Raw genomic sequence first — 26,745 nt, forward strand, 5'->3', positions numbered from 1 at the left:
ATTTTTATTCCCAGCAAGAGATCGAGATGTCATCGCAGATATATGCTAACTGAGTGAGGCAGCAATTGGGATTTAATCTAACTGGTAACTTCCTTGCAAAGCTGGCGTTCAAGGGAAGCATTACTCAACATTTGAACGGAAAGTAATACAATTGGGATTTACTAACTGGTAATTTTCTATTTTTACAAGCAACAGGAAAGAAACTTCTTTCAAGAAGAATACAGTCCTTAATTTGAAAGGTATTTACATCATTCCCACCTTACAATCCCCATTCCATGACAGCCACATATAACTATACAACAACACGAGACTGATTTCAGTTCAGTCCCCTAAATGACGTTTAGAAACAAGAAAATGGGTGTGAAGGATACAACAACTAAGATTGTTGCAACTCATTACGACCAAGCTTTGATTTATGCAAGATGCTCTGCAGAGTTGCGGTAGATCTCATCAGCATGTGCAGTGGGCACGTAAACCGCATCTAACAACAAGCTGTGTCTCCGTCCGTAAAATAAATAAACCAAAACTCCAACCACCATCCACACGGAAACACGGATCCATGTTCCAGCCCTGGATTTTAAAAAAAATGAAGTTATAAGCAAAAGGGAGCTCCACGCCATCATGGCTAGGCAGTGGGAGCAACATGGTGATACAAAACACATAATGCTCATGCACTTTGGGCCCTTGCGTGTATATTTTTAGTCCACGTGCCTAGTACACAATTCTCTCCAGGTCAGTTACTGGGAGAAACAGTGGCTAGGCCTACAAGCAATGAGGACTGCAAGGGACCAGCGCTACCACTTTTATATTATCTAGTAATCCGTTCAGAATTCTTGTTTTAATGATTAAAAATTGAAAAATAATAATAAGAAAAGATAATAATGATGAAGTGCTTACCCGAGGTTTATCATCAAGTAGACGTTAATGAGGATGCAGGCAACTGGTAGGAGCGGAACAAAGGGGCAAGTGAAGCCTGCAATAAAAACTGACTTTAATAACCTCAAAAGTCACAAGTCGCCTAAGGGTCAATACTTAGGGGGAAAAAAACCCTCAAAATTACATAAAGACTAAAGAGAGAGTGTACCCCCAGTGTGTCCAAAACTGTGCCTTGCGTCGTCTTGGTCAATCCAGGAGAGTGCAATCAGACCACACAAAAGAAGCACACCCCCAAGTCCACATACCGAGAAACGAAGAACACTGATAAAAACAACACACGAGAAGGATTCACTCGTCAAAATCAGCTCATAAGCTCATATTTTGTACAATGAGCCAGAGAGGAAAAGATTTCAACTCCTCCCATGATATCCAAGAAAGTACACTACATATTTCTTCACTTCCTAGAATTTTGAAAGTGAAAACCATTAGGAGTTATACAAGAAGCATTTTGAGCACAACTCACCTGGGCAAGTTTTCAGCTGAAGCTGAAGATGTCAGGAGAAGTATTCCAATACAGACAGATGTTATATTCCAAGCTGCGATTCTACGCCTTTCTTCATTCAACTTTTCTGCTAAAATAGATAAAGAGCAGAAAAAAGAATAACTTAAAAAGAAACCAAAGATAAACCACGACACCAATGATATCCATCTTTTAGACTCTGAATCTGGTCTATAAACAGCATAGCAGTATGTTGTCTGGCAGGTTGGGAAAGACATACCTTACAACAATCTTTAATCTACGGCTCTTTCTTCTAATCATCAAGATAGAATTATCTGGATGTAGGTGAATTTTATGGGAGTTTATGAATATGGAAGTCCCAAGTCCCAATGCAACTAACAATTTCCTACTTCTAGAGGCCACTATCTGTTTTCAGACGTCTCTAATGTCAAAAACAAATTGATTATCATAAAACAAATAGATTAAGATATCATTACCTTGATCAACTTCCTTCACAAGAAGAGGAACAAATGGTGTGTCTCCTTTGCCTTGTGACAGTTGATTAGACTCCTTAGATGCACCAACCAGATCTTTTATGTTTTCCCCATTAATCTCCTGAATATTATTGCGTCGTGATGACACTGAATCTATTGATTCTTGAAGAGATGATGGCAGTGGCATCTCATCTGGAGGAACATATCGAAGTATCAAAATTGAAATTGCAACAACAGTAAAGGCGAGAAGTGTGCCCACACTGACCTGCATAAAATGGCATTTCAGTCTCAGCATTCAGAAAAGTATGTTTTAAACAATCTCCTTACTCAACATTCCAAGAAAAATCACAAAAACTACAATTGACATACAAGTACAATTACTCGGAGATGAAAAAACAATTATTATCTTGTATTCATGTCCTTCACCAAATCTGTACAGAGCGTTTTTATCATAAAAAGTTCATAGTAGAGTGCTAAAGAGTGGGATTAGAAAAGAAAGATACCCATCTAGATCACCACTGTAGCAAAAAAAAAAAGGACTTTACTGGAGAAATATAGGAACCATCTTAGATATGATTGGTGGTGCATCTATGGCACTATAGTATAATTTTACCCTTGTGTAAGAGCAACCAAAAGAATCATACCTTTAAGAATCATACAGTAAGACACACACACAAAAGATTCAAAATGATTAAGTTCCTTACCATCCCTGCTAACTGTGAAACATCCATAAAGAAGGCCAAGAGTGCAGAACCTATTCCAGTCAATATTGTACTGTTGACAGGAACTTGAGTGCGCTTATTAACATCTGAGAAGAACTGTGGAAGCAATCCATCTCTAGCCATTGCCATCAGAATTCGAGGCTGAAAAGTAAAGATAAGAATTACAGAATACAACAGCAACAGAAGTGTGTGCAAAACACACAAAGGAAATGACACCCCAAAGCAATTTGATTAAAGACCAACAAAGTGGCTAAAAAAGAAGGCCCAACAAAAGGCACAGTTTGGTAAGATCTGGGGTGGGAGAAACTTAAAAGGAGGATATGTGGAAAACAAAACTCAGGATCATTTATTCATTTTCTGGAGCGAGAAACAGGGATGATTGCTTATCATTGTTAAGTTTCTGAGAAAGAAACACTGTTCACCTAGATGTGCGTTTCCCAGAAGAAGATCATGCTATGACTAATGGAAAAAAGAGGTCGAGAATTCGTTTAGTGTGTTACATGTACATAGCTCAGATAATATTTTGTTTTCACAACTAATTGCAGCTTGCAAATGCATATTCATCGAGCTTATATAATCACTAATATAATAGTTTTTTTGACAAGTGGATGAACCATAAAGAATTTCACCCAACCACTGCATTCTGGTAATATGTGGCAGGTATACAACCAAAAGCTGTACCAACCACCAGGTAGTCAAGTAGTCAACTACCAGTACTGTTTCTCTGTATTTCACACTAATTGTAGAATTGATTCATGAGACAATATTCGATGAGAACTGACTTAAGTTTTTTAAATGAGAAGTGGTCAACACAAGCAAAAATTTACTATTAGTAAATCCAAGCACATCCCCGCCTCACCAATCACATAATAAGCTCTCTGAAATGCATATCATATACCACAAGAAAACCGCAAAGCATTTCCTAGTCATTCATCAGCTCAGCCCCAGCATTTATTTACCTGAGGAAGAATGGAACCCATCAAAGTCGAGCAAAGAGCAGTAACCGCTCCGGCAGTAATAATGTACCTAAAATGTTTAACAAAGAATAGGACATTAAAACCAAATAAGTTTACCAAAAATGTTCAAAGTTACACAAAAAATCACAAATACTCTTACACTGCCCACTGCATCCCATGACTGGCAAAGGCAGAGGAGATAGGGGTATCAGGATCCATTGCAAAGTATGGTACCAGGCCAACTATAACAATAGAGACTAGCATGTACAAGCCACAACATATAGACAATGCCAACCCTATTCCCAGTGGCAAGTCGCGCTGAGGATTTTTCACCTGTGATCAGAAAAAATTTAATCTCAGAAGAAGAAATGCTAGAGAAGGTTCAAGGGATAACTGTATCTTATAAGTTACAGAAGACAAATTTTAGAATTATCAGTGTGTTTAAATAATAAAATGAAACAAAATAAAACAGAAAGGCCTCTTCAGAACATGAATAAAGTAAGCATGCATTGCATTTCATTACTATGAGATTTTTGACAAACGTAAGCAGCAGTGCTACCAATTAAGCTATTGGTTTGCAAGACAGATTTAAGTGAAGGGAATCTTTGTCTTTACAAAACCACGTAAGTGATATATATACCTCCTCAGCAGTACTGGCAACTGAATCAAAGCCTATGTATGCAAAGAAGACTGTAGCTGACCCAGCAAGCACCCCATTCACTCCGAAGGGGGCGTACCTATGGAATCACAGGGAGAGAAGTGAAACAAATTTCTATCAGTCAAAGATCAACAAATGATTGTATGGAACAAGGAAAATGACCATACTAAACATACCCGCTGGGGAGTTCATATCCAGCCCATCCAGTCTTATAGCCCAAGTACCCACCAACTACTATGACAAAAAGCATGACACAGACATTTGCAAAGGTGACAACACCTTGTACAAATGAACTCTGCAAGAAAAGAGATTTGTAAGAATATAAGCACGAGCTTCTTGAAAGTGACAAGTGGCTGAGAGAAGGTAGCTGAAAAAAAAGTAGATTGAAATACATGAAGCAGGTAGTTCTTTTATAGAGAGGCACCTCTTTGATTCCCACACATAGAAGCCCAGTGACAACAAGCACTAAAATTGCGGCACATGGGTCAACCACAACATTTAGCCCAGGAATGTACACACGAGCTAAGAATATAGGCAGACTATCTTGCCCGCCAAAAAACAAGGCCTAAAAAAAGGAAATCGCAATAAACATTAGAGGTAGTGACTCTTGAAACCTGTTAAGTATTCAATGTCGAAACATGTAAATCAAAGCTAAAAGGCATCAAAGGAAACTATTCTTGAGGATCTACTGCATACCTGTGTAATAAAATTCTACTTATAATATGTAGCACATACATTCATGCAAGCAAGTGAGGTGTGGATATTTCACAAATGACCACTGTTACTGATATACTGTATTAGACAAGGAAGTTGTGTTGAAAGCCTAAAGTAGTAATTAGTGAATGTTCCATCAAACATGATGATCATGATGAACCTCACATTTAATCTTGGTTGATATTAGTGACTTGAATTTATGTCTCTTACACTTAGCAATTCAAATATCAAAGCTGCAACCAATTTGATGAGTAACTCAAGTGAGCTTCTCACACCACATTGAGATGCATTCACATGATTTTGTAGTTCAACAAGTTGAGGCTTTCACATTAACAATTATAGAGTTTCATTCTCCAATAGGATGGACTTCCTCCAAGAACGTTGTCAACCCATCTATCATGTATACTAATTGAAGTTTATGAAAGTGAATTTCTACTTTACCAGATTTGGAGATATTCCACGAGCAACAGCCGAGCCACCAATTGTGTATTCCAATATAAGAGACCAACCAATCAGCCAAGCAACACTGCCATCAATGAAAGTACACACTTATCCAATGTTGGAAATTTTAATAAGACCCCGTTACACCAGCTATTAACTCTCTTTCATCTACATTGTTTTTAGTATTTGCTATAAAAGTGCAGTGTCAAAATATAGGGGAAGAAGGGGAAATCCAACAAGACCAAAGCACTAAACCTTAGTTAAGAATTCTAAACATCTTATCACAATTCCTGGATAACACAGGTTACAAGTCGAGTGGCAGATTTACTATTATGCATTTATTCAATAATAAAATAACATTCAAGTAACAAGACAAGCTGAGATATCTTGACAGTTGAACATTACCCTTCTCCAACACAAATGTACGAGTAATGATAAGCACTCCCCGCAGATGGACAACGGCTAGCAAGTTCCGCATAGCAAAATGCTGAAAGAGCAGCTGCAATACCGGCTATGAGAAAGGATAAGGTAAGTGCGGGTCCAGAATGTTCTCTAGCAACCGTTCCAACAAGAACATAAACTCCAGCTCCAATGGTTGATCCAACACCTAATCAAACAAACCCCAAAACACAACATTTCAGTTCACAAAACACGTTACTCTGGTGGTTATAGAGCCGGTACTGCATAAATTGACTAAGAAAAGAACACGAGTTAAGACAATAATAACAATAATTGTATGCAATTGCACCTTTCAAAGCCAGGATGTATTTAGTCCCATCATCATTCTTCAAATTGCGGATTAGTCCCATCATCATGTTTCATATTGCGGATTATTAATATGTTTTACCATAATAATTACACCAACGGTTTTAACCTACAAACCCATTACTGTTTATCCATTTATGCATATACCATCAACATATTACCACATACACAACTCATGGATATCAAGGGACATCAAAATAACAAGAAAAACAAAACAACAAACCCCAATAAATCATCCAACAAAAAAAAAAAAATGTACCAATGGCAAGGAGCTGAAGAACAGATAATTCTCTAGCCAATTGTTGATGACCCTCTGATTTCACATGTACAGAATCCACTTGTTTCCTCCTTATCAAACTTCTAAACCCAACATTATTATTCCCACCACCACCGCCACCTTTCTCAACCACCATCCTTACACACCTGTAATGATAACAATACTATTCTTCTTCTTTTTTGAAAACCAAATGAAAAAACTGCTGCCCACCTGCCCGCTTATCTCCAAACCTTGAAAGATTCTATCTTTATATGCATGGAGAGCGGGCAGATTATAATTGCACCCACCTAATCAAAGAAGAAGAAAATATAGACAGAAGAATGCGTTGGCGTTGCTGTTTTCCTTTTATATATATTATTGTTTGTTTGTCTATTAGTTCCGTCACGGAACTTCCGTGTAAGCAAACTAATAACGGTCTGACCGTTTGCCCCGTCTGGTCGATTTTATACCAAAAGCAAAAACCAGCGGCCCCGAATTTATTCACACTGTTCAATAATGTTGCTGATAATAAAGAGTTTTTTTTTTTTTTGTCAACCTTTTGCACATGTATTTTGGTATATAACTTTTTTTCATTCATTTTGAAACATAGTATTAAAAGTCGTCTCTTTCTATTTAAGCTTGATATAAATGAAATATCAACTGTTGTTGTTTTCAATCATATCCTTTGGAAAATAATCAAAAATATCTATGAATGTAGATGAAGTCACGAGTTTCACAATTATTTGCTCTATAACCATTTTATAATTGTTTTTTTCATTTCAAAAAGTCTGCTAGTGTATGCTACTATACCCATGTGAAGGGAGGGATGGTGTTTATTGCCTTGGTCAATGGATCCATACATTTCCAGCTGCTCAATTCATCTACCCCATATTATTCTAACAAAATCAAATGCTTCTGGAGGGCTTGGTCAAGTTGGCTTCAAATATGTTAATGTTATGTTAATATAAAGGTGGCTTGAAGCATTATAAATGAGCCAATAAGATAATAATGTAAACGAAAGTCATACTTCAAATTCCGGAAAAATACCCACAAGACTAATCAGGCCTTAGGTTTGATCTTATGGCTAGAATCTATATACAGTAGTATATACATACACGTTCTCGTATTTTTATTTCTTTCTTTACACCAAAAAGTAGTTAAGACGTTCAAGTGTTGAACTCACGATATGCAATATTATGCATTCACATGCAATTATCAATATATAATTTTAATCGGCTGAGCCGACCGCATGAGAGAAGAAAAAGAAAAAATTTGAGAGCAAGTCGAATGGGGTGTTACATGGGGCTCTTAAAATACCCAAACACCAAAATGTCATTTAAATTGGATTACTATAAGGCTCTTAAATTTGGTTGGTATCGCCAAATTTGTGGGTTTATATAGTAGTTGTCAAAATAAGTTGTGAGTGTATACCTCTCTTTGTAAGGAGATCAATTGGGGACAACAATCTTTGGTATTATGATCAAAGAGATGGTTTAATTAAATATATGAATGAGAATGAAATTATTGTTGGTGGTGAAGTAATCCAGTATCAAGCATCATGCCAAATATCTACATCGTCTATAGGTTTGATCTTCTAGAATCTATATACAATAGTATATACATACACGCTCAATTTCTTTCTTTACACAAAAGTAGTTTTTATTTATGCATTCACATGCAATTATTAAATTTTTTAACATGAGAAAAAAAAAAAATTCTTCAAGATTCTTAAAGGACCCAAACACCAAAATGTCATTTCTTCAGATTTCTCTTCTAATTGTGGACTACCTTTCTGATCTCCTAGTACTCCATATGTTGGCAGCTTGACACGATCTTTTTATTTAGCCAAATTTAACCAATTTTTCACTCACATCCATTTACTTGTCATCAAAGTTTCAATTCTTAAATCTTCAACCCTCACAGCGTCAACCAACCTCATTTTATACCATTTTGATCACATCCATCAATTTTACTAACTTTCATTTATTGTATCAACTTTATAGACCACAAATTTATAATTTTCTTCTTCACGAACTCTTTATTTTTCATTGTACCATTAAAACCTAACCTCACTATTTTTAACTTTACAACATTTCTTCTCACACTCAAAATGGTTTATTATTATCTTTATATTGAATCAAACTCTTCATCCGAAGAAGAGAACATGGTCAATGACGATGAAAACATATTCTTACATATCTCCCCCTTGTTGCAAGACATGCGTGAAGCTAGTCGTGATCATCGAGGTTTGGTCATTGGTAGGAAGTATATTTATCGTGATTGAATTGAGACTCACAATAGAATTATGAGGGATTACTTTGTACAAAATCCGAAGTATCCCTATAATGTCTTCCGTAGGAGGTTTAGGATGCAACGCCATTTCTTCCTCCAAATCTTAAAAGTCGTCTTCGGCCATAACAAGTACTTCACATACTAGGTTGATGACATTGGAAAGTCATGTTTGACGGATATATAAAAGGTGCTGTTTGCATTCGTTTGTTTGCACATGGTTGTGGTGCATATGCGTGGGATGAAAACATTCAAATAGTAAGTAGCACTATTTTCAAAAGCCTGAGACATTTTTGTGATGTTGTGATGACGATATTCAAAGAATAATATTATAGAGCTCCAAACGAACAAGACATTCAACGTGTACTTCAACAAGGTGAAAAGTTGTGGCTTCCCGGATATGTTTGGAAGCTTGGATTTTATGTATTGACAATGAGACAAGGTATACATGTTGGACATATAAGAAGAAACATACAATAATTTTGGAAGTCATCACCGATAGAGACTTGTGGATTTGGCACATATTTTTTGGTATGATGGGTTCAAACCACGATGTTGATAAGCACCAAAAACTGTAATATTAAACCCCAGAGAAACATATCAATTTGGTTTATTTTGTGTTGAATAATCATGAAATAATTATATTTTCGTACTTTTGCAGGTTTTCGCAGTTAACGTGAAAATATTGGTTAAACTTGTGTTAAAGCACGAGAACAATGTATATATATGAAGTCTTCCAAATCATCCATGTGAAATTAAACAAACACGGATTAAAGTCGGAGACTCAAACATGACATAATCGAGTCAGAAAGGGACTACGTGAAAGAAAGTTTCAACTTTCGGAGCTCATATCTTTTGAACCTGGACTCCAATTTCGGCAAGTAAGTTGTCAAGACGATCAGTCCGACTAGTTCTACATCAGGCCATAATTTGCAGAAATCGACGTCTGGGTCCACCAATGGACATAGCACATGGACCCACCTTTGGGCCCACGAGAAAAGATGAGTCATCAATCATAGAGCAAGTCAAGACAAAAGTGCCAAATTATTGGCACAAATTGACACCTTACATATGGTTAAATGCATTGTTATCCAAAATAGTGTTTAATTTGGCATGTTTTGGTTTGCAAAGAAGATAGGATTGTAATTAATGTAATAAATGTAGGAGGTGATTCACGTGGGAGGAAGGAAAAAAGCTAAAAATGTGGGCTGATTTGGGGGTTAAGATTGTAGATACACAATTCACTTTTCATTCTCTTGTTTTTTTTTCATGTTTTTTCTTTCGAAGTGCTTAAACTTAATTTTGTAACATTTTAATGGTGGAACATCACACTAGTTCTTGAATAAACATTTACATTCCTTTAGGAAAATATTTTGTTACTTTTCTTCTTCTCTTTTCCCCCTCTCCCATTAGCATATATAACCTGTAATCTTTCATTAATCCAAGGATCATGAGCTGGGTTAATGAAGTTCATGTGAGGATTCTTATATGTTTTTAAGAAGTAAGATTAACTGTTTAGAACTTAGGACCCATGTAGCACCCTACCCCCAAAATGGTAGTGTTCGACCAAACTCGAGGCCTGGAAATTGAGAATGACTCGCTTGCGAGACTCAATTCACACCTGGGATAGTCGCGCTCGAGACTTACATTTAACCTCATATTCCTCTAATTGACAGGAGTCTATTTCATGAGTCAAGGAGTTGAGATAATATTTCAGAGATGAAATATCAGTTCAACTCCTCATACTAGTAAGATGGACTTAAATTTGAGTTAATCTCGCTAGGGATCGATTCTCAATCCGTTTGGGGTTTGATAATAAACCCAAAACGGATTTGAGATGGTAGTAATCTGATTCTAAGAGAATATAGTGAGACCTTGCATGAGTAGCATAATCCTTTACCATTTCTCTCTTTCTAAGTACCTCGTTAAATATCAAAGTTAAAATGATTTTCGTGTCTTGCATGATAAGTGTTCCGTAGGAAGTAAAACAAATCAATATTTATCATAAAAGCCTTACTCATTAGTTTTCTAAAAGAGCAAACTAAAGCTTGATAATGTATCTAGACTTTAGGTTAGAACGAATCCTTACTCTAACTAGAAAAATGACGAACTGTGAGTAAGAAAATTGAATCAGTACGAAAATGGATAAAGAAACCACAATTCTTGACACTGCAAAGTGCTAACATTAGACGTCAACGTGTTTCAACGTTCTCATCTCTTCGACAATTTTATGTGTGGTGATGCTTTTCGTCGCAATTACACCTTGAATGATTACCAATACAAAATGAGTTACTAAATCGATGAGATTTATTCTAAATGGGTTACACTTATGCAAATTAACAATCCCTCACCCAACAACTCAAATGGAAGAATTTTTTACTAAGATGCAAAAGCACATTGTTGGATGTGTTCAAATTGAGTGGACACCGAATCCTTAATTCTCTTGTTGTTTTTGCCAATTCTCTCTCAATAATTCTCATATATTCTCTCCCAATAGTGTGTGAACCGTTACCTAACACCAACAATTGGATCTTTATTAACGTGTATCCACTACTGATGTAGAACATAAAGCCAATGTTTATTGTCTAATTGTTTTTAGTAAATCCAAATATACTAAAAACAAATTATTTTCGTTTTTATTCTTTAAGCCTAATTTAGAAGTGTATAGAAGTCTAATTTGTGTTAGTAGTTTTAGAAATTTACTATTATGATAAATAGATTAGGAAAGTGGTTCTTAGTGTTTTAATAGGTTTTTAAGATGATTTGATGGAGTTCTCTATATAAATAATTTTATGGATAAAAATTGTAATCAATTCTTCAATATTATAAATAAACTTATGTTTTAATTGATCTCTTTTATGTTTTAATGAACTTTTAATATCGCTTCCGCTACATCAACTAATTGTACAAAGTCCCGTCTTATTGAATTGAGAAATTTGTAAACCTTGTTATAGTGGTTTTATTTCCTTTTCCTTTTGATGTGATTGCTTGTTCATTTGGATCTATTGCTGTAGTTTTGGAGTAGATAGATTTTTTGTGAGAATTGTGAGCAAATGGTGAGAGAGTTGTATGAAATAGTTATGTATAAATATGCTATTGGCCAGCATAACAAGTGTTCGAATATTAATGGATTGTTAGAACCGACAGAGGACACATTTGGCTAGCTCAGCCGCTACACTTATAGGTAGTAGAGATGATAGAAAAGCAACCCTGCAACACCAATTTGGTTAGATTTCTCATTTAAAACTTTTATTTGTGTCTGGACACTTTACAGTTTAGAATATTCTTAACCACTGAAGACGGATTGAGGAATCTTGGTATTCAATTCAAAGCCAATGAATGAGACACTTGCATAATTGCTAGGAAATGTTGTACCATGCTTATCATTATGGGTATTTGATGTGATCCGGTTCTTCTCAATAATGAAGGTAAACGTAATTACTTCTGTATGGACTATGGACTTATGGAGTGATCATGAAGCTAATTACTTAATGGAAATACTCAATGAACCAGCATGCTCTTATTGAAATCACTCTAATGCTTGCTGATTACGACTGATGGGGACGCAAGTTCATCACACTAGTTCTTTGCGACTAATAAATTGTGCGCCAATCAGCGCATTCGATGAGGAGGGGTCAATTTCTACGATTAGAGGCTTGGCATAGATGGACACTTGGACTTCCCTGACAGTTGTACATCCATGTAACAATGTAATCAATCAACAGGGGAAGAAGTGAACTGTGATTGCTAGTCGGTATGAGGAGTATTTTGTTGTGTTATCGGCAAGAAAGGTTTTTAAGCCATGACTTGGCATGGGCCACAAACTCGCCTAGAGCAAATAACAGCTCTGTATTTTTATTTCTCAATCCCAAACATTTGATAAAAATTATTTCACATGAAAGAAGGATCTTAATTTCTGATCATCTTCTTTTTGGAGCTATTCATTTTGGTCTTTGCTATTATTTTTTATTCAAACTGCTAGTTTCACCGCTCCTGAATTCAAAGACCTATTACCAATTAGACCAAAGTGCTTGCTTGCTGTGAACTTCAGTATATCGTATAGTCCTCTAATTCGAAGCATCATATTTTACTTACAACCCATAACGAAAACAATACTAGTGTAAAATTTTGGTTTCTGGTTTCGGTGCTTAGTTAGATCACTTAGATGGTTTCTAATATGTACAAAAAACCTCAAATGGCCCGGCCTGATTCTAAGCCTCTTATGTGGAGGCCCAAGCCCAAATAGAATAAGGGCCTGGACTACTTTAAAGGGCCGGGTCTGATCAAACCAAGAAAAATGGAAAAGCAAAAAATTTAAAACCAAGAAGATATGCAAAAAATTTAAAACCAAGAAGATATGACCAAGAAAATTTAGTCTCTCAGTCATTTTCTTCAAACACTTCCTCAAATTCCATTACACATCTCAAAACTCAAATCCCAAATCTCCAAATGCACCAAAACAACTTCTCCACTTAAAAAAAAAACACCCCCATTTATCCATTTTGAGTTGAATTTCTACTCATGGGAACACTAACAAGCTATTCATTCACTTCATTAAACACAAGATTTCATTTTTATCCAATTAAAGATACTTGTACTGATAAAATAAGATTACTTGATCGAAACAAGTCGAAAAACCAGTGTTTTTTATGTAATAGAAGAAGTAAAAGGGAAGTTTCATGGAAGGGGTTTGATAAGTTTAGTTGTTTTAGTAGTAAAGGAAGTGATGGTGATGGTGATGATGATAATGTATCGAAAGGCGGTTCGAATAATGAGGAGTTGGATGGGGGAGATAGTGATGAGTTTAAGCATGAACAACAACAAACTCCTGCTTCTGTTTCTTCTAGGGTAATCTCTCTTAATTCAATTCTTGTTTGTTTTTAGGCAATTGACACTGATACAAAATTGATGAGAATTTTAAATGATTTTTATAAGATATGATTTAATGTGAAACTTATTGAATATTGAATTGAATTAGTAGCCAAGTTTAGATAATATGAAGGCATGACTATGCACAATTGATTGATACTACTCACGGTGTATACATTGCTTTGCACTTGGACTGATTTGTCGCACTTACACTTGGAATGAGCATACTCGTTTGCTTTATCAATGAAATATTGTTTTCCCCTTCTTAAGATGTTTCCTACATTTTCAGCCTTTCCTTAGTTATCTACATTTTCTACTCGGTATTAGAACACTTAGTCTTTTATATGAATTGGTGGAATTTTGTTGAATTCTGGACTTTTTTCTTCAGACGCCAACGATATCATCTGTAGGAGCAGCATACAATAACTTACAAGTTGATTCTTTTAAGTTGATGGAACTCCTTGGACCAGAGAAGGTTGATCCAACTGATGTGAAGCTGATTAAGGACAAACTTTTTGGTTACTCAACTTTCTGGGTGACTAATGAAGAGCCATTTGGGGACCTGGGTGAGGGTATACTTTTCCTTGGCAATCTAAGGGGTAATAGAGAAGATGTATTTTCCAAACTCCAGCATCAACTCACTGAACTCACTGGTGATAAGTACAACCTGTTTATGGTTGAAGAACCAAATTCAGAAGATTTAGATCCACGTGGTGGACCCCGAGTGAGCTTTGGTTTGCTGAGGAAAGAAGTTTCAGAACCAGGACCCACAACACTTTGGCAATATGTGATTGCACTCATTTTATTCTTACTTACCATTGGTTCTAGTGTAGAGTTGGGCATAGCATCTCAGGTGTGTGTATTGGTTACCTAGTACCTACCCACTTGTTGTTTTTGCTTCTTATGGTTTATCTCATTCATATTTTTGTTTTGTTTTGTTTTGTTGATCATTTTCTCAAACAGATAAATAGACTTCCACCGGAGGTAGTGAAGTATTTTACAGATCCTAATGCTATTGAACCACCAGATATGCAGCTTCTGTTCCCATTTGTCGACTCTGCTGTACCGCTGGCATATGGTGTTTTAGGGGTTCAGCTGTTTCATGTAATGCCCATTTCTGATGATTTTAATAGTTAATACAATAAGCAATATTTTTTCCCCGGGCTAAGCAGAAGATTCTTTCATGTAAGAGAATCATAGATTCCAAAAGAGAATATTGATAAAATGCAAGAGGGTAGTTAGTTCAGTCTATTTCATGTTTGTGCATGCACACCATTTTGATTGTCACCCTGTATATGACTTGTATTGCCTTCATAGAATTGTTATACAGTATAAGATATTTCTACTTCATGTATCCATCAGGCGAGAGTCTTACTTTTAATTGACTGAGACATTTAATGTCAAGTAGGCAGCCAGTGGAAGAACTTCACCATTTTGTATCGCGAACCATTCATTAGTTATTGTGAATCGGCTTCATCATATAGACCATCTTATCCTTCTACTGCACTACGAAATTCAGTTTATGAAATGCCTCATTGTCATACTTGATAACTCCATATGAAAATAAAGGGACTCTCCTATTGTAATACGAAGCCCATTTTTAGGACATCGCTTCCAAGTTCAAATGTTCTCCCAAGTCTTAAAGTAATTAGAACAAGTTTGGCTATCAGTATTCTTACATATAACATATACATATTTTAATATGTAATATTACATGTTACTTATATTACTTATACATAAACAAGTTCTGGCAGCTATATTTATCCAAAAAAAGAAAGAAAAGAAAGATTGATGATGTGGTTTTAATACTTTGTTCATACTTAATATGATGTGGTTTTTAATGCAAATTTAGGTTTTTGTCAAGTTGTACTGTTTATTCCCCTTAATTTCTATGTACAGGAGGTTGGACATTTCCTGACTGCTCTTCTAAAGAAAGTAAAGCTGGGCATACCTTTCTTCATTCCTAATATTACGCTAGGCAGCTTTGGTGCAATCACTCAGGTTAGATATTTTAGTAGCCTTGCATATGAAAATCAAGCACTTCCTTTCTGAATGGATTCCTTTGGTAGTGTACTAGTGCAGAGGAGTACTGATATTGTATTCATTCCTTGATGTCCTTGCTTCTTTTTGGTGGAAAGGTGTGGCTTTACTGAAAATGGAAAGTTGTGAAAGGCTCATCACATAACTATTACCAAATCAAAAAATAAAATTAAAAAATAAAGGCTCAGCACATAGTTATTTTATAAACATGGTTGGCTTGCTGAAATTTTGGGAGCCAGTTTTTAGTGAGTCCAACCATGGAGGTCTTCGAGACTGAGATTGACATGAGCACATCATCATATTTTGTCTATCTGAAAACTGTCTGAGCTCTAGAATGTCCAGTATATGTTTTAGGCTCTGACGAACTTTGTATTTGTGTCTGAAGAGGTTAAGGGTTCATGATATAATTGTAAAAAAAAAGGGTGAGTACAATATAGGATGAGATATTCAATTACAACATTTAGGAAAAAAGATGACTAGAGACAAGAAACAACAGAAAATCCAAAAAAAAATCATACCGCCCAAAGAACAGATTTCTTGGATAACATGAACCACTCACTTAGTGAGACCTGATGTATATACTCTAACCACTGACTGACTTCTAACTGCATGTTTTAGCCAATATGTGCAGTTTTTCTTAGTCATCTTATGAAGCTTTGGGACATATGCTTTCCTTTCTAAAATTCTCTATGCATCTGGAGAAATTGAGACTAACGTCTGCATAGTAATAACATGTATCTATATGTTGTCCCTTCACAGTTCATTTTGTGTTTTTCACTTTGTTTTTGTACAATTTATGTAGTTCAAATCTATTCTACCTGATCGGCGTACGATGGTCGACATCTCTCTTGCGGGACCTTTTGCCGGTGCCGCACTTTCGTTTTCAATGTTCTGTGTTGGCTTGCTGTTGTCGTCGAAGCCAGACGTGGCAGGAGATTTAGTGCAGGTTCCTAGCATGCTGTTCCAAGGTTCTTTACTTCTTGGACTTATAAGCAGAGGCACCCTTGGTTATGCGTATGTCTCTTTTATCTATTTCATTCTTCCTTTCAGTATTACAATTATTTTCTTCTAATTGAACACCCTAAAAAATAAAAATAATAATAATAATAAAGTGAAACAGATGGGAGAAGAAAGAAGATCTTTTTCCTATTGGATGTCGGACTAAACACCCATGGTAATGGGATACTCTCATTTTGTTAAGTGAAACAAAAACAGAGAAATACGAAATAGATGGGAGAGACGAAGAGGAAGAAAAAGATGAGAAAATGAGAAAGAAGTGCAAGTGTTAATTGCCCTAGGTTGCACTCTTATTTGTATACGCTTATACCCACTACCAGCTGCACTAGTTAAACCCCATTACCCAGTAGACTTATATTCACAAAATAAAAAAATAAAAATAAAATGGCAACAGATTTCATAGTGGCATAACATGGTGTTTCTTGAATTTCATGAATATAGCTTTAAAAATACTCTGCACCGAGTCCTTAATAAAGGAATGTAAGATCTTGTTCTGTACCTTGTTTTAATTGCTGATATCTAGTCAGTGAGAAGCGATCCTAACCACATTTAAGCATTTCAGCTTTTTTCCACCACGAGTCTCCATCTTTTACCAAAAGTACTCTCAAGAATTTTTGGTTATGTGTTTATTTGTTCTGTCTGTTGGATAAGATATCCTTCCATGCTATTTACTATTTCGTTTCAGTCTCAGGTAAAAGAAAGAAGATTAACAGTAATATTTTGTCATATCATTTTGCAGTTCCATGCATGCTGCTACTGTTGCAATTCACCCTCTTGTGATTGCAGGCTGGTGAAGTATTTCCTGTTTTTGTTCTGATGAACATATATTCTTTAAATTTTTGTGCTTAAGATGCTTATTACAATTGCATTTATTGGTAGGTGTGGCTTAACCACATCAGCGTTTAATATGCTTCCCGTTGGTTGCCTTGATGGTGGAAGAGCTGTGCAGGTATTCCTCACTTTTAACTTCTGGTGTTTGAGCTTTAAGTATCCCAATGATTGTCAAGGTTGAACTAAAGCATAATGCATGTGTCCTTCTGATATTGGTTGTAACCTTGTTTAATACTGATACGAAGACATGAACATTATAACATGATAAATTATGACTCTCTGTCTCTATCTGTATGTTTTTGTTTTTTGTGTTTTGAGTTTCTGTTGAATTTAATAGATGAGTAATTTTGACCAACCTATATGATCCCCTGTCTCATTGGATAAACATGGATATGTGTTCAATTACCAAGTTAAAGAGGAATACCTAACTCGCATAAATATATTAAATTCGTGTTTCATTCTTTTAAGGATTATTGTGGTTGCTGTGAACTTGTGATCTGTCATCAATGCCAGAGGTTTTTAAAGTTGGTATATCTTCTTTCTCCAATTGATGCAAAATGTGGCTTTGGGATCACACGGAGAATGTTCCAGAGGGTCTTTGTGACGATTACAAAAGTACTTGCCAAAATATTTTCTCCATCAAAGTTCTTTAAGTTTAAGTAGGCAATACTCTTTGTAATCACTCAGGCGGAACTCGTATTATTATGCCTCAGTGTTTTAAAGGAACATGTTAAAACCAAGGTTTGAGATGGTATTCATGGAGAATATAGCAATACTTAGGCCAGGCAATCCTTTAACGCGTCTGATTTCTTCTGGATCAACTAACAACCGGGATCTTTTGCATGAATCAGTTCTGAGTTTCTGACATAGTGACATGCATAGAATCTGCTACACCTTGGATTCCCACATAAATCAGTCATGTTTATTGCTACAAACAGTTTGTAGGATCTGCCAAACAATCAATCCTTGGTGCAGGATCTACCAAACAATCAATCCTTGGTGCTTAAGCTGAATCAATCCTCTGTGGCTGAGTTAGCAAGTTTCAGACCCACACTGTGGGAGATCTCACCCTACGCACCAGATGGTTATGATTGTACTCACTTTAGGTTGATGTGTTGAAATCTTGTTATCCATGGTAAATTTTCTGTTTCTGTGACAGTCACCAAGGTTAATGCTCCTGTTACCTAGTTATGGACTTGGGGATAAGTGATCTTTGTCTTTGACATTTAGCAAAATGTGTATTGAGTCATTGCTAAGACAGTCCACCAAATGGGGTTGTTTTTTCCGATTTAAGTCATATAACAAATCTGTGTTTAATTCACAATAGGTAGGTTATTTCAAGTATCGTTATTGAATGACCTTGTTTTGGGTTCCTCGTTTAAGTAGTATCTAATGGTTATTTACTTGTAACGTGTGCTGATATTTTGATGAAATTCTCATTTCACCCTTGCTCCAGTTCTGCACTGTATATGTTACATAAATGGGTGTTATGTAAATGTATATCTTACCCTAGTCCTAATAATAATTTTCACAGTTTAGTGTGTAATGCTGTGTGTAATGTTACACAACCTGTATAATGATCCATCTGTTATGTGACAGGGTGCATTGGGGAAAGGTGCTTTGGTGGCTTTTGGTTTGACAACCTACACATTACTTGGTCTTGGAGTGGTATGACAACAATTTTTATCAGTTGATTACAATCTTCTTCTTCTTCAGACAGTTGAGATTTTTGAACTGCATGAATTTCTTTTACTTGATTTGTTCTTTTGGCATGGAAATTAACATATTGTTCATTCTTTTAGCTTGGTGGACCATTGGCACTTCCTTGGGGACTGTATGTGCTAATATGTCAGGTAAGCAAAACTACTGATTTGGTATTTAATGACAAACAAATGAAATACTTACTATTCTTGTTATTTTTTCCCATTTCACTGTAACTTATTGTCTCTTTCATGTTGATTCCACACTCAGAGGACACCTGAGAAGCCGTGCTTAAACGATGTCTCTGAGGTCGGAACATGGAGGATTACAGCTGTAATCGTTGCTGTAATGCTTGTTGTGCTGACACTACTGCCTTTGTGGGACGAGCTCGCTGAGGAGCTTGGTATTGGTCTTGTAACAACATTTTAATGTAAAAATAGTGCCGTAATGTGTATTCCAATGAATAGTCCATTTTTGTAATCAATGATGAGTTTTGTTATCTCTTTTACCTCTTAAGATCTTGAGCAATATTATCCTTGTTTGTGGCTTCCGACCAAATAATGTTACGTAGAGTGTAATGCATAGAAAATACAACTTTTAAGTATTAACTGGTATATTCACCATTCATTTTTTGAAAAATACAACAATAGCCGCCATATTATGATCAGCTTGTGAACATGAAGATTTCTTTTTTGATAAAACCTTCAAACGTTATATTAAAGCATGTAAATAGCCTCAGGGACTCGGGGCAGTACAAATAGAATTGTTTAGGACCATAAGATCTATCCCTAATTGCTAGCTTCATGGTCCAAGCATTCCCTGTTACAGAAGCGTTACGAAAAGAAAATCCCTAGATAGCATTCAAACTCTGCTGCATTCCTTCTAAGGTTGCTCTGTAATCCCAGCTGGAGCTCTTGATGTTTGCGGAATGATTTTAGTAGCCAGCTTATCAGTCCCTTCAAAGAAAGATGACCTTATCGAGTTGCTTCTGTCTTGCCAAGTTAACTGCAAATTCTGCCGCAAGAAGGCTAGCTTCAATCTTAGATGGGGCACGATTATGTTCAGTGGCAGCAGCAATAACTTCGCCATTCCAATCCCTAATGATCATTGCAGACACTTGCACTTTTAGTCTTCATAAACACTCCACAAAAGTTCACTTTAAACCTACCAAAAGGAGGGGCAAACCATTCCCCCCCCTTACTCTCAGATGGTTCATTCTCCTGTGATAAGATAGCCAAGGTGCTATCCACAACAATCCATTCTTGCCATTCAGCCAAAGCTTTATCAAGAACTTCCACATGGTTTGGTTTAGCAAACCTGAACGTGCAATTATTTCTGTGCCACCAAAGGTGGTACATCAAAGCAAAAGTATATAAAGATACATATTCATCAGTAGTATCCTTATCTCTAAAAAACTTATACCAACTATGTGACATAAACTCTCCATCCTCTACTCTAAGCCCAAGCCTAGAAGAGAACCATAAACCTTTACTCCAAGAACAATCGAAGAAAAGGTGAAATAGATCCTCCTGTCCTGACGAGCATTGCCAAAAATACAGAAGTTCTCCACATTGTTTTGATGTCCCACTAAAACATCTCCAATGGGTAGACGATTGTTAGCAAATTTCCATAAGAAAAGTTTCACCCTCTAGCAAGTTTTTGTTCTGGTGTTGGTTAGAACTTTGGCCCTATGAAATATCCAAAGAACAGATAAAATTATAAGTCGACTTCACCGAGAACACGCCATTTGAGGCTAGATTCCACATCAACTTATCAGAAGCAGACAGTCGAGATCTCACACTCTCGATAGTGTCAAGAACTAGGCTAGGAACCAGACAAGAGAGTTTCCCACAATCCCAAGAGCCATTGGGATTGATAAACTCATCAACAGTGAGATCAGTGTCCACCACTGAAGGAAGTGGTGTAACCAGGTCCAAAAGAGTCCATGGTTTGTTCATGACTTTTACCCACTGATCAGTCCAAAATTTAACAGAACTTCCATCTCCAATGCTCCATATAGCACCTAACTCCACATGATATTGTTGATTTTTACATTCATCCTTCACTTTGTTTTTGTTCCCAAAAGCTTTCTTATTTTTTCCACGAGATAAATTCATTTTCATTATTATGGCCCCAAACTAAGCTTTTATTCTATAACTTTTGAACCCAATCGTATCTAGATTAGTAAACAACACATGTACAATCAGGTGGATGAAAGTGTGAACCACAAAACTCAATTTATCGCCATTTATGCTCTTCTGTTTCCAAAGGTAGATGCTGGGTATGTTTTTTTTTTTATCAAGAGTCTCTCGTCCCACATAAGCAGCTGAATAGAGACGGTCTTAGCATGATTTCCTGCCAACCAAATATGCCATAGAATTGTGCCAACTCAAAGATTGAAACACTATTGTCATATAATAATTGCCCAATCGAATATCGACATGAGGTTACAGCCATGTTAGACACTGCAGTAGCAGTGATTATTACGTACATATCACATTCCTTACCCTAGCTAGGAAAATCACATAGAAGGAAAGTTCGTTGGCTTCCCAGAGTCCAGAGTCTAGACAATGTCAGCTGGTTCATTAAACGGAAAAATTAAGGCACCAGAATACTGACATGTATGTTTTTGCCCATGACACCCTATGCCATGAGTTATGATCTGGGCATCATATAATTTCAATAGCTCATTTCCTAAATGTACAAACTTAAATAACTATTTCCTACAAAGCTCGATCTTGAACTATATTATCCAATTGTTTTTAGGATAAATCCATTTTTGTTATTATTCTGGGATTTCTGGCACCAAAACTCCAAAACTAATGGAAATATTACTAAATGATAACTGAGAGTTTATTAGTTTACCTAAAGAAGTTTAGCATTAAAATCCGGCTAACCTACTTATGGCAGGGAATGCTATTAAAGAATCAAATCATGTCTTGCCTCCCAGTGATTCTATCGCCCTTCTATCAATTGTGTTTTCCAAAAAAGAAAATATCCATAGGCCTGGGCTACCACGAGAATATCCTCATAGGGATGAGGGTTCCGAGCATATCCATATATGCGCGATCTTTACATACAATGATAATGAAACGATTGAGTGTGTTGATCCCATTGCGACGACCAAATATAGACAATGTCGATATGTCATTACTCATGTTACTTCATTAGTCATTTAGTCTGGTGCTCTAAAATGATTTTAATTTGAATACGACGTTTTCTATGTATATAATAGGACACGTATGCGGACCGTGCTACATACCGGTTGGAAGAAACTTAGGTCATTATAATTATAATTTTGATTGTAGAATTGGAAGAAACATAGGTCAAGAGGGAAGGGGCAATTTTGTAAATATTTTTTAAGTTGTTTGATAATTTTAAACTCATAAAAGAGGAATGGCTAAATAATGAAAAAGGAGAAAGACTTTGATTTGTCCTACTCGAGAGTTAGGGGAGCTGGAGGGTTCCTAAAAACCGGCTATCATATAGTGGAGAGATATGGTCACCTCGCATTTTAAATTGTCACAGAAGTTTTAACATCACCAATGCGGCCTGCTTCAGCAATCTAATGTTTTTTAGTGTTGGTTGCACTTCGGGGGTGTTCAACCGCTCTAGGTTTAACTTTTTAAAAAAAACACGTGTATTTGAGAAACGAGATAGGAAGTGGTGCAGTGTTGAACTACCATTGCGAATCCAATGACAACATATGATGGTGTATATGTCCTCAACACTAGAGCTACCTATCTAATATGGCGTAATTAAGCCGTAAAGGCTGAGGCAATCAACAAACTAAAGATCAAGCCTGCTGAAAGGATACTAAATTGCATCATGATGGTAGAATAAACGTATGTATTGTATTTCGATTCAACTTATAGTGAACAAATTACGATTTTTCCTTATAATCTAATAAAAGTGTTATTTGGAGCATTTTATGCTTTTTGATGCCTTTTGCTATCAAGTGATCAATTTACGGTTCAAAAGTTACGATAAAAACAATTCAACTTCATAATGTGAGAATGTTTTTGGACTCATTTCTTGGGGTTTATGTCAAATAGTTAAATCTTTCTCACAAATTTGAAGAAATTTATTGAGATTTCAATCCCAAACAAATTTTATACAAATTGTCTCTGCTCGGGTGTGAACACTTGCTCATTTACACCCACGTAATCATGCCCATGAAACGAAGGACTAGATTATTAAAAAAACTTAGATTCCTAATCTATGAAAGAGACTATAACATCCCGTCTTTTTCTTTTATTTTTCCTATAATAATAATAATAATAATATATTAAGTAAAACAAAATATATAACTATTATCTTTGTTTTTTCGGTGGGGGTTTTAAAATAAAAAATAAAAAGGAGTTTTCTCACATAGAGTTTTTGGGAAAAACACAGAGAGTTATACACAGAAAAAAATAAGAGACGGAAGGGAGAGTAACACCAGTTAGTGGTTGCTGTTGGAGAGTAAAAAGAAAAGGTTTTGAATGAGGAAGATCGTCTCTTTCGCGTGACAGTCGACTTCGGTCTTTCAGGGTTTTTCCGCTTTCGGAAATCTAGCTGTTCGGTTTATAAACAGTGAGTAGTCTGAAGATGTTCTTTTAAAATTTTTGTTTTTGCTAATCATATCCGTAATAGTGATTTCCTTATTTGATATCTTGTAAACTCTGTTAATGGTGCCGGTTGTTAGATTTTTTTTGAAGTACTACAGTATATAAAATTCTGACAAATTTGAGAATTGAACTGTTGAAGCCTTGACACAGGTTGTTAATGGCGTCGCCACAAGAACCAAATTGTCCCGATTTTTTTGTTGTGTTTGAATGAATTGTTTTGTTTGATTTTGTGGTGATGTTAAACTGTTGTGGTTATGATTGATGATGTTTGGTTGTTGTGGTGAAGTGTTGGGTATTGAATTGGTGTTTGGTTTGATTGGGTGCTGGAGAGTGTGAGGGGAAGCTTTGGAACAGGTGTTAATGGAGGTCAATATTGATCCAGTTTTGGGGGAGAAATTGGTGAAACAATGAATTGGGTTTTTGTATTAACTAAAGTAGTAGGGGTTTTAGTTTAGGTCAATTTCGGTTAGGTTGGGAGGTGAGTGGTAGTCCGGCGAGCTCTGCAGTGGTGGAGGAAGTGTGGAAGAGGTGACCTAGCATAGGATTGGGAATCACAATTTGTTGGTATAGTTGTATAGGGGTTTTGCAAGGAACCAAACCGCTGGAGTGAGGATGGCGGACTAGTGGAGGCTGGTGGTGGAGGCGCTGGAGAGTGGGAGAGAGGAAGATGAACAGTGAGGGTTTTTTTGTTGTTGGGCTCGGGCCGAACTTCGTGGGTGGACTTGAGTGTTTTAAATTTTGGAATTTTATTTTGGACTTAAGTTTTAGACTTTGGGCCTTAGTCTTTGGGCTTTTGGGTTAGAAGAGTTTAGGTCTGGTTGACCGGTGTTGACCATTGACAGGTTGACTTTGACTGTTGACTAGGGTTGACTTTGACCAGTTGACCAAGTTTGATTTTTAACTCAGATAATGAATTGGTCTATTATGATCGGTTTAGGGTTATTAGCGTGCTTGACTTTAGGCTAAGACCTTTCTATATATATATACGTGTGTACGTGTATTAACTACTATGTGATATTTCAATCTCTTATGATATACGATGTTACGACACTTAAACATCAATCTAATTAATAACGCGTAAACCAAAAATACATGAAACAATATACTTCTTCGTTCTCTAAAATAATATATGTAATAAAGTTAAATAATGTGTAAACAAATTCACTGCACCCTTTTAGAACTCTCCACGCCTCAAGTTTTGGGAAATGAGTTTTTATGACTGATGATGTCATATGCTAGGTGGGCATTTATTGAATGCCATAAATGCCCGCCCGTTAAGCGTTATAAATGTTATAAATGGGCCATGAATTCATTGGTATTCATTGAATGTGCCATGAATGCCCAGATTGTTTGGATCGCCCCAGAGAGGAACTAAGGTATTCACCTCTGGGTTAGTTGTATTCCTTGAGTGTACGGGAATGTAGGGTTGGGTATTCCTTGAATGTGGTGGGGAATGACCGGGGCATTCATTGAATGTGCCATGAATGGCCGTTAGTGATATGATAGATATTCCTTGAATGTGGCGGGAATGACCTAAGGTATTCATTGAATGTGCCATGAATGACCTGAGTTTTATGCCTAAAGAGGCTGTGAAATATGTGTATGAAAGCCTATAGATGGCTATGATATTGTGGTATTCGGTGGGAGAGAGGCACACAGAAATGTGTGATTTGGCAAATGTGTGGAGTGCAAATTATGGAGTAGGTACTAAAGGGTGAGTGTATAAGAAAAGTAATTGATTAATTTATAAGAAAAATTGATTTGATTATGCGAGTGTGTTTGGGCTTACATTTGAATACCTATAGGATATCTACATATGTTATATAAAATTTCTAACTTTCTTTTGCAGGAGGGTATGACTTAATAATATTTTGTCTGAGGGGCCTTGATCCTACTCTTATCAATGATGGATATCGGTAAGTTTTAATTCAATTAATTAGTTATTAAAACGAGTTATTATAATGAGTTAATAAAATGAAAGTCTTGCTTGGAAAGAAACTATGCCGGTTGAAATGACGGAACTATATGTCTTCCGATCCAAGCTGAGAATGATTAAGTTATGAGATATTTAAAGTGTTAGTTTGATAAGTAAAGACTAGAAATGTTTATATGTGGTTAGTCTACTCATACCATCAAATTCCATTTTGCTGACCCATGTTTGCTTTGTTTTGGCAACGTGAGTGTGTTCTTGGGAATATAGGTGGAAGGCAGTGGAACCGCGGCGTGTGATTTGGATTCTTGCATTGGAGCAGTCAGTTAGTTCTTTTATTAGGTCCAATTCTTATTGGAAGGATGTAATAATGTATTTTACATTTTCATATGACATGAGAATAAGATATTGAAAACTTTTATTCTTAGAGTTTGTTTGATATTCTGTTTGGACGGAAGATAGCTTAATAAAGTGATGGTGGAAAATTTTTGGGATTATTTTAATTTAAGTTGATCATTTTATGATGTGGGTTTTAGGTTTTTGGCATGTGTTGTATATACCCCGTCATAGCCTAGGTTTTTAGACAATAACATAGCGATGTTTGAGATATTTATATTTCAAATATTCACTGTGTAATTGTTTAAAATTGGGCTGTGACAAAGACTTCATTACATAATAGAAGAGATTGATCTCTTGGAATTCTAATATCAAATGGTGGTCTAGATTTAATGTGGGAGAAGTTAATTTGTGACTGAGATTAAATGTATTTCCTTTAGATATCTCGTCTTTTAACAAAGTCTTAAGAGTTTAGGTAGGAAACAAATTCATATCAATGATTTAGATTATTAGGAAACTTAGATTCCAAATAATCTATGAAAGAGACTTCAATTAGGGAGGGATTTTAGGGACATATATTTTAGAAACACGTAAACAAACTCATGATTGTTAGGGCATTTCTAAATTTTAGATTTGGCTAATTTTTTGTACATAATTAAGATCTTCCAACTACTTTAAACATTGTCACAAAAAAAATTATTCAAATCCTAAACTTGTAACCCCATCGAATGTAGTCAATAA

At 36.0% G+C, this 26,745-nt stretch overlaps 2 protein-coding genes across 4 annotated transcripts; one reads left to right on the plus strand and one right to left on the minus strand.

The window, feature by feature from the left end:
• Positions 1-138: 138 nt before the first annotated feature.
• Positions 139-7,004, minus strand: LOC147483956 (cationic amino acid transporter 2, vacuolar-like). Of its 2 annotated transcripts, none has more exons than XM_086575351.1 (14): positions 6,385-7,004; positions 5,766-5,967; positions 5,361-5,445; positions 4,630-4,770; positions 4,382-4,500; positions 4,188-4,284; positions 3,708-3,880; positions 3,551-3,617; positions 2,574-2,732; positions 1,873-2,134; positions 1,400-1,508; positions 1,085-1,197; positions 898-973; positions 139-570 (listed from the first exon to the last, which is right to left on the minus strand). In XM_086575351.1, exons 1-14 carry the CDS (start codon positions 6,536-6,538, stop codon positions 414-416), a joined length of 1,914 nt encoding a protein of 637 aa, XP_086431477.1. In that variant the 5' UTR covers positions 6,539-7,004; the 3' UTR covers positions 139-413. The 2 variants fall into 2 exon arrangements, with proteins under 2 accessions (XP_086431477.1, XP_086431478.1); XM_086575352.1 differs by having other exon boundaries at positions 1,400-1,505; positions 6,385-6,852.
• A 5,975-nt stretch (positions 7,005-12,979) lies between these two features.
• Positions 12,980-19,629, plus strand: EGY1 (Peptidase M50 family protein). Of its 2 annotated transcripts, none has more exons than XR_015204013.1 (10): positions 12,980-13,518; positions 13,928-14,392; positions 14,503-14,643; positions 15,439-15,540; positions 16,382-16,593; positions 17,336-17,386; positions 17,476-17,545; positions 19,027-19,146; positions 19,230-19,280; positions 19,399-19,629. XR_015204013.1 is itself a non-coding variant. In XM_086576530.1 (10 exons), exons 1-10 carry the CDS (start codon positions 13,192-13,194, stop codon positions 19,555-19,557), a joined length of 1,647 nt encoding a protein of 548 aa, XP_086432656.1. In that variant the 5' UTR covers positions 12,980-13,191; the 3' UTR covers positions 19,558-19,629. The 2 variants fall into 2 exon arrangements, 1 of the variants encoding a protein (XP_086432656.1); XM_086576530.1 differs by having other exon boundaries at positions 19,027-19,095.
• Positions 19,630-26,745: the final 7,116 nt, after the last annotated feature.

This window comes from Coptis chinensis, chromosome 8, assembly GCF_015680905.1.
Source record: "Coptis chinensis isolate HL-2020 chromosome 8, ASM1568090v1, whole genome shotgun sequence".
Lineage (NCBI taxonomy): Eukaryota > Viridiplantae > Streptophyta > Magnoliopsida > Ranunculales > Ranunculaceae > Coptis > Coptis chinensis.

Bases quoted from the DNA above. Each gene is read 5' to 3' on its own strand.
- EGY1 (XM_086576530.1), top strand. From the start codon at position 13,192: ATGGGAACACTAACAAGCTATTCATTCACTTCATTAAACACAAGATTT. The intron at 14,393-14,502 runs GTGTGTGTATTG...TTTCTCAAACAG, and splicing joins AGTTGGGCATAGCATCTCAG to ATAAATAGACTTCCACCGGA. The intron at 17,387-17,475 runs GTGAAGTATTTC...ATTTATTGGTAG, and splicing joins CCTCTTGTGATTGCAGGCTG to GTGTGGCTTAACCACATCAG.
- LOC147483956 (XM_086575351.1), bottom strand. From the start codon at position 6,538: ATGGTGGTTGAGAAAGGTGGCGGTGGTGGTGGGAATAATAATGTTGGG. The intron at 5,446-5,765 runs GTAATGTTCAAC...CATTGATGGCAG, and splicing joins TACATTTGTGTTGGAGAAGG to TGTTGCTTGGCTGATTGGTT. The intron at 3,618-3,707 runs GTAAGAGTATTT...TAAACATTTTAG, and splicing joins CATGGGATGCAGTGGGCAGT to GTACATTATTACTGCCGGAG.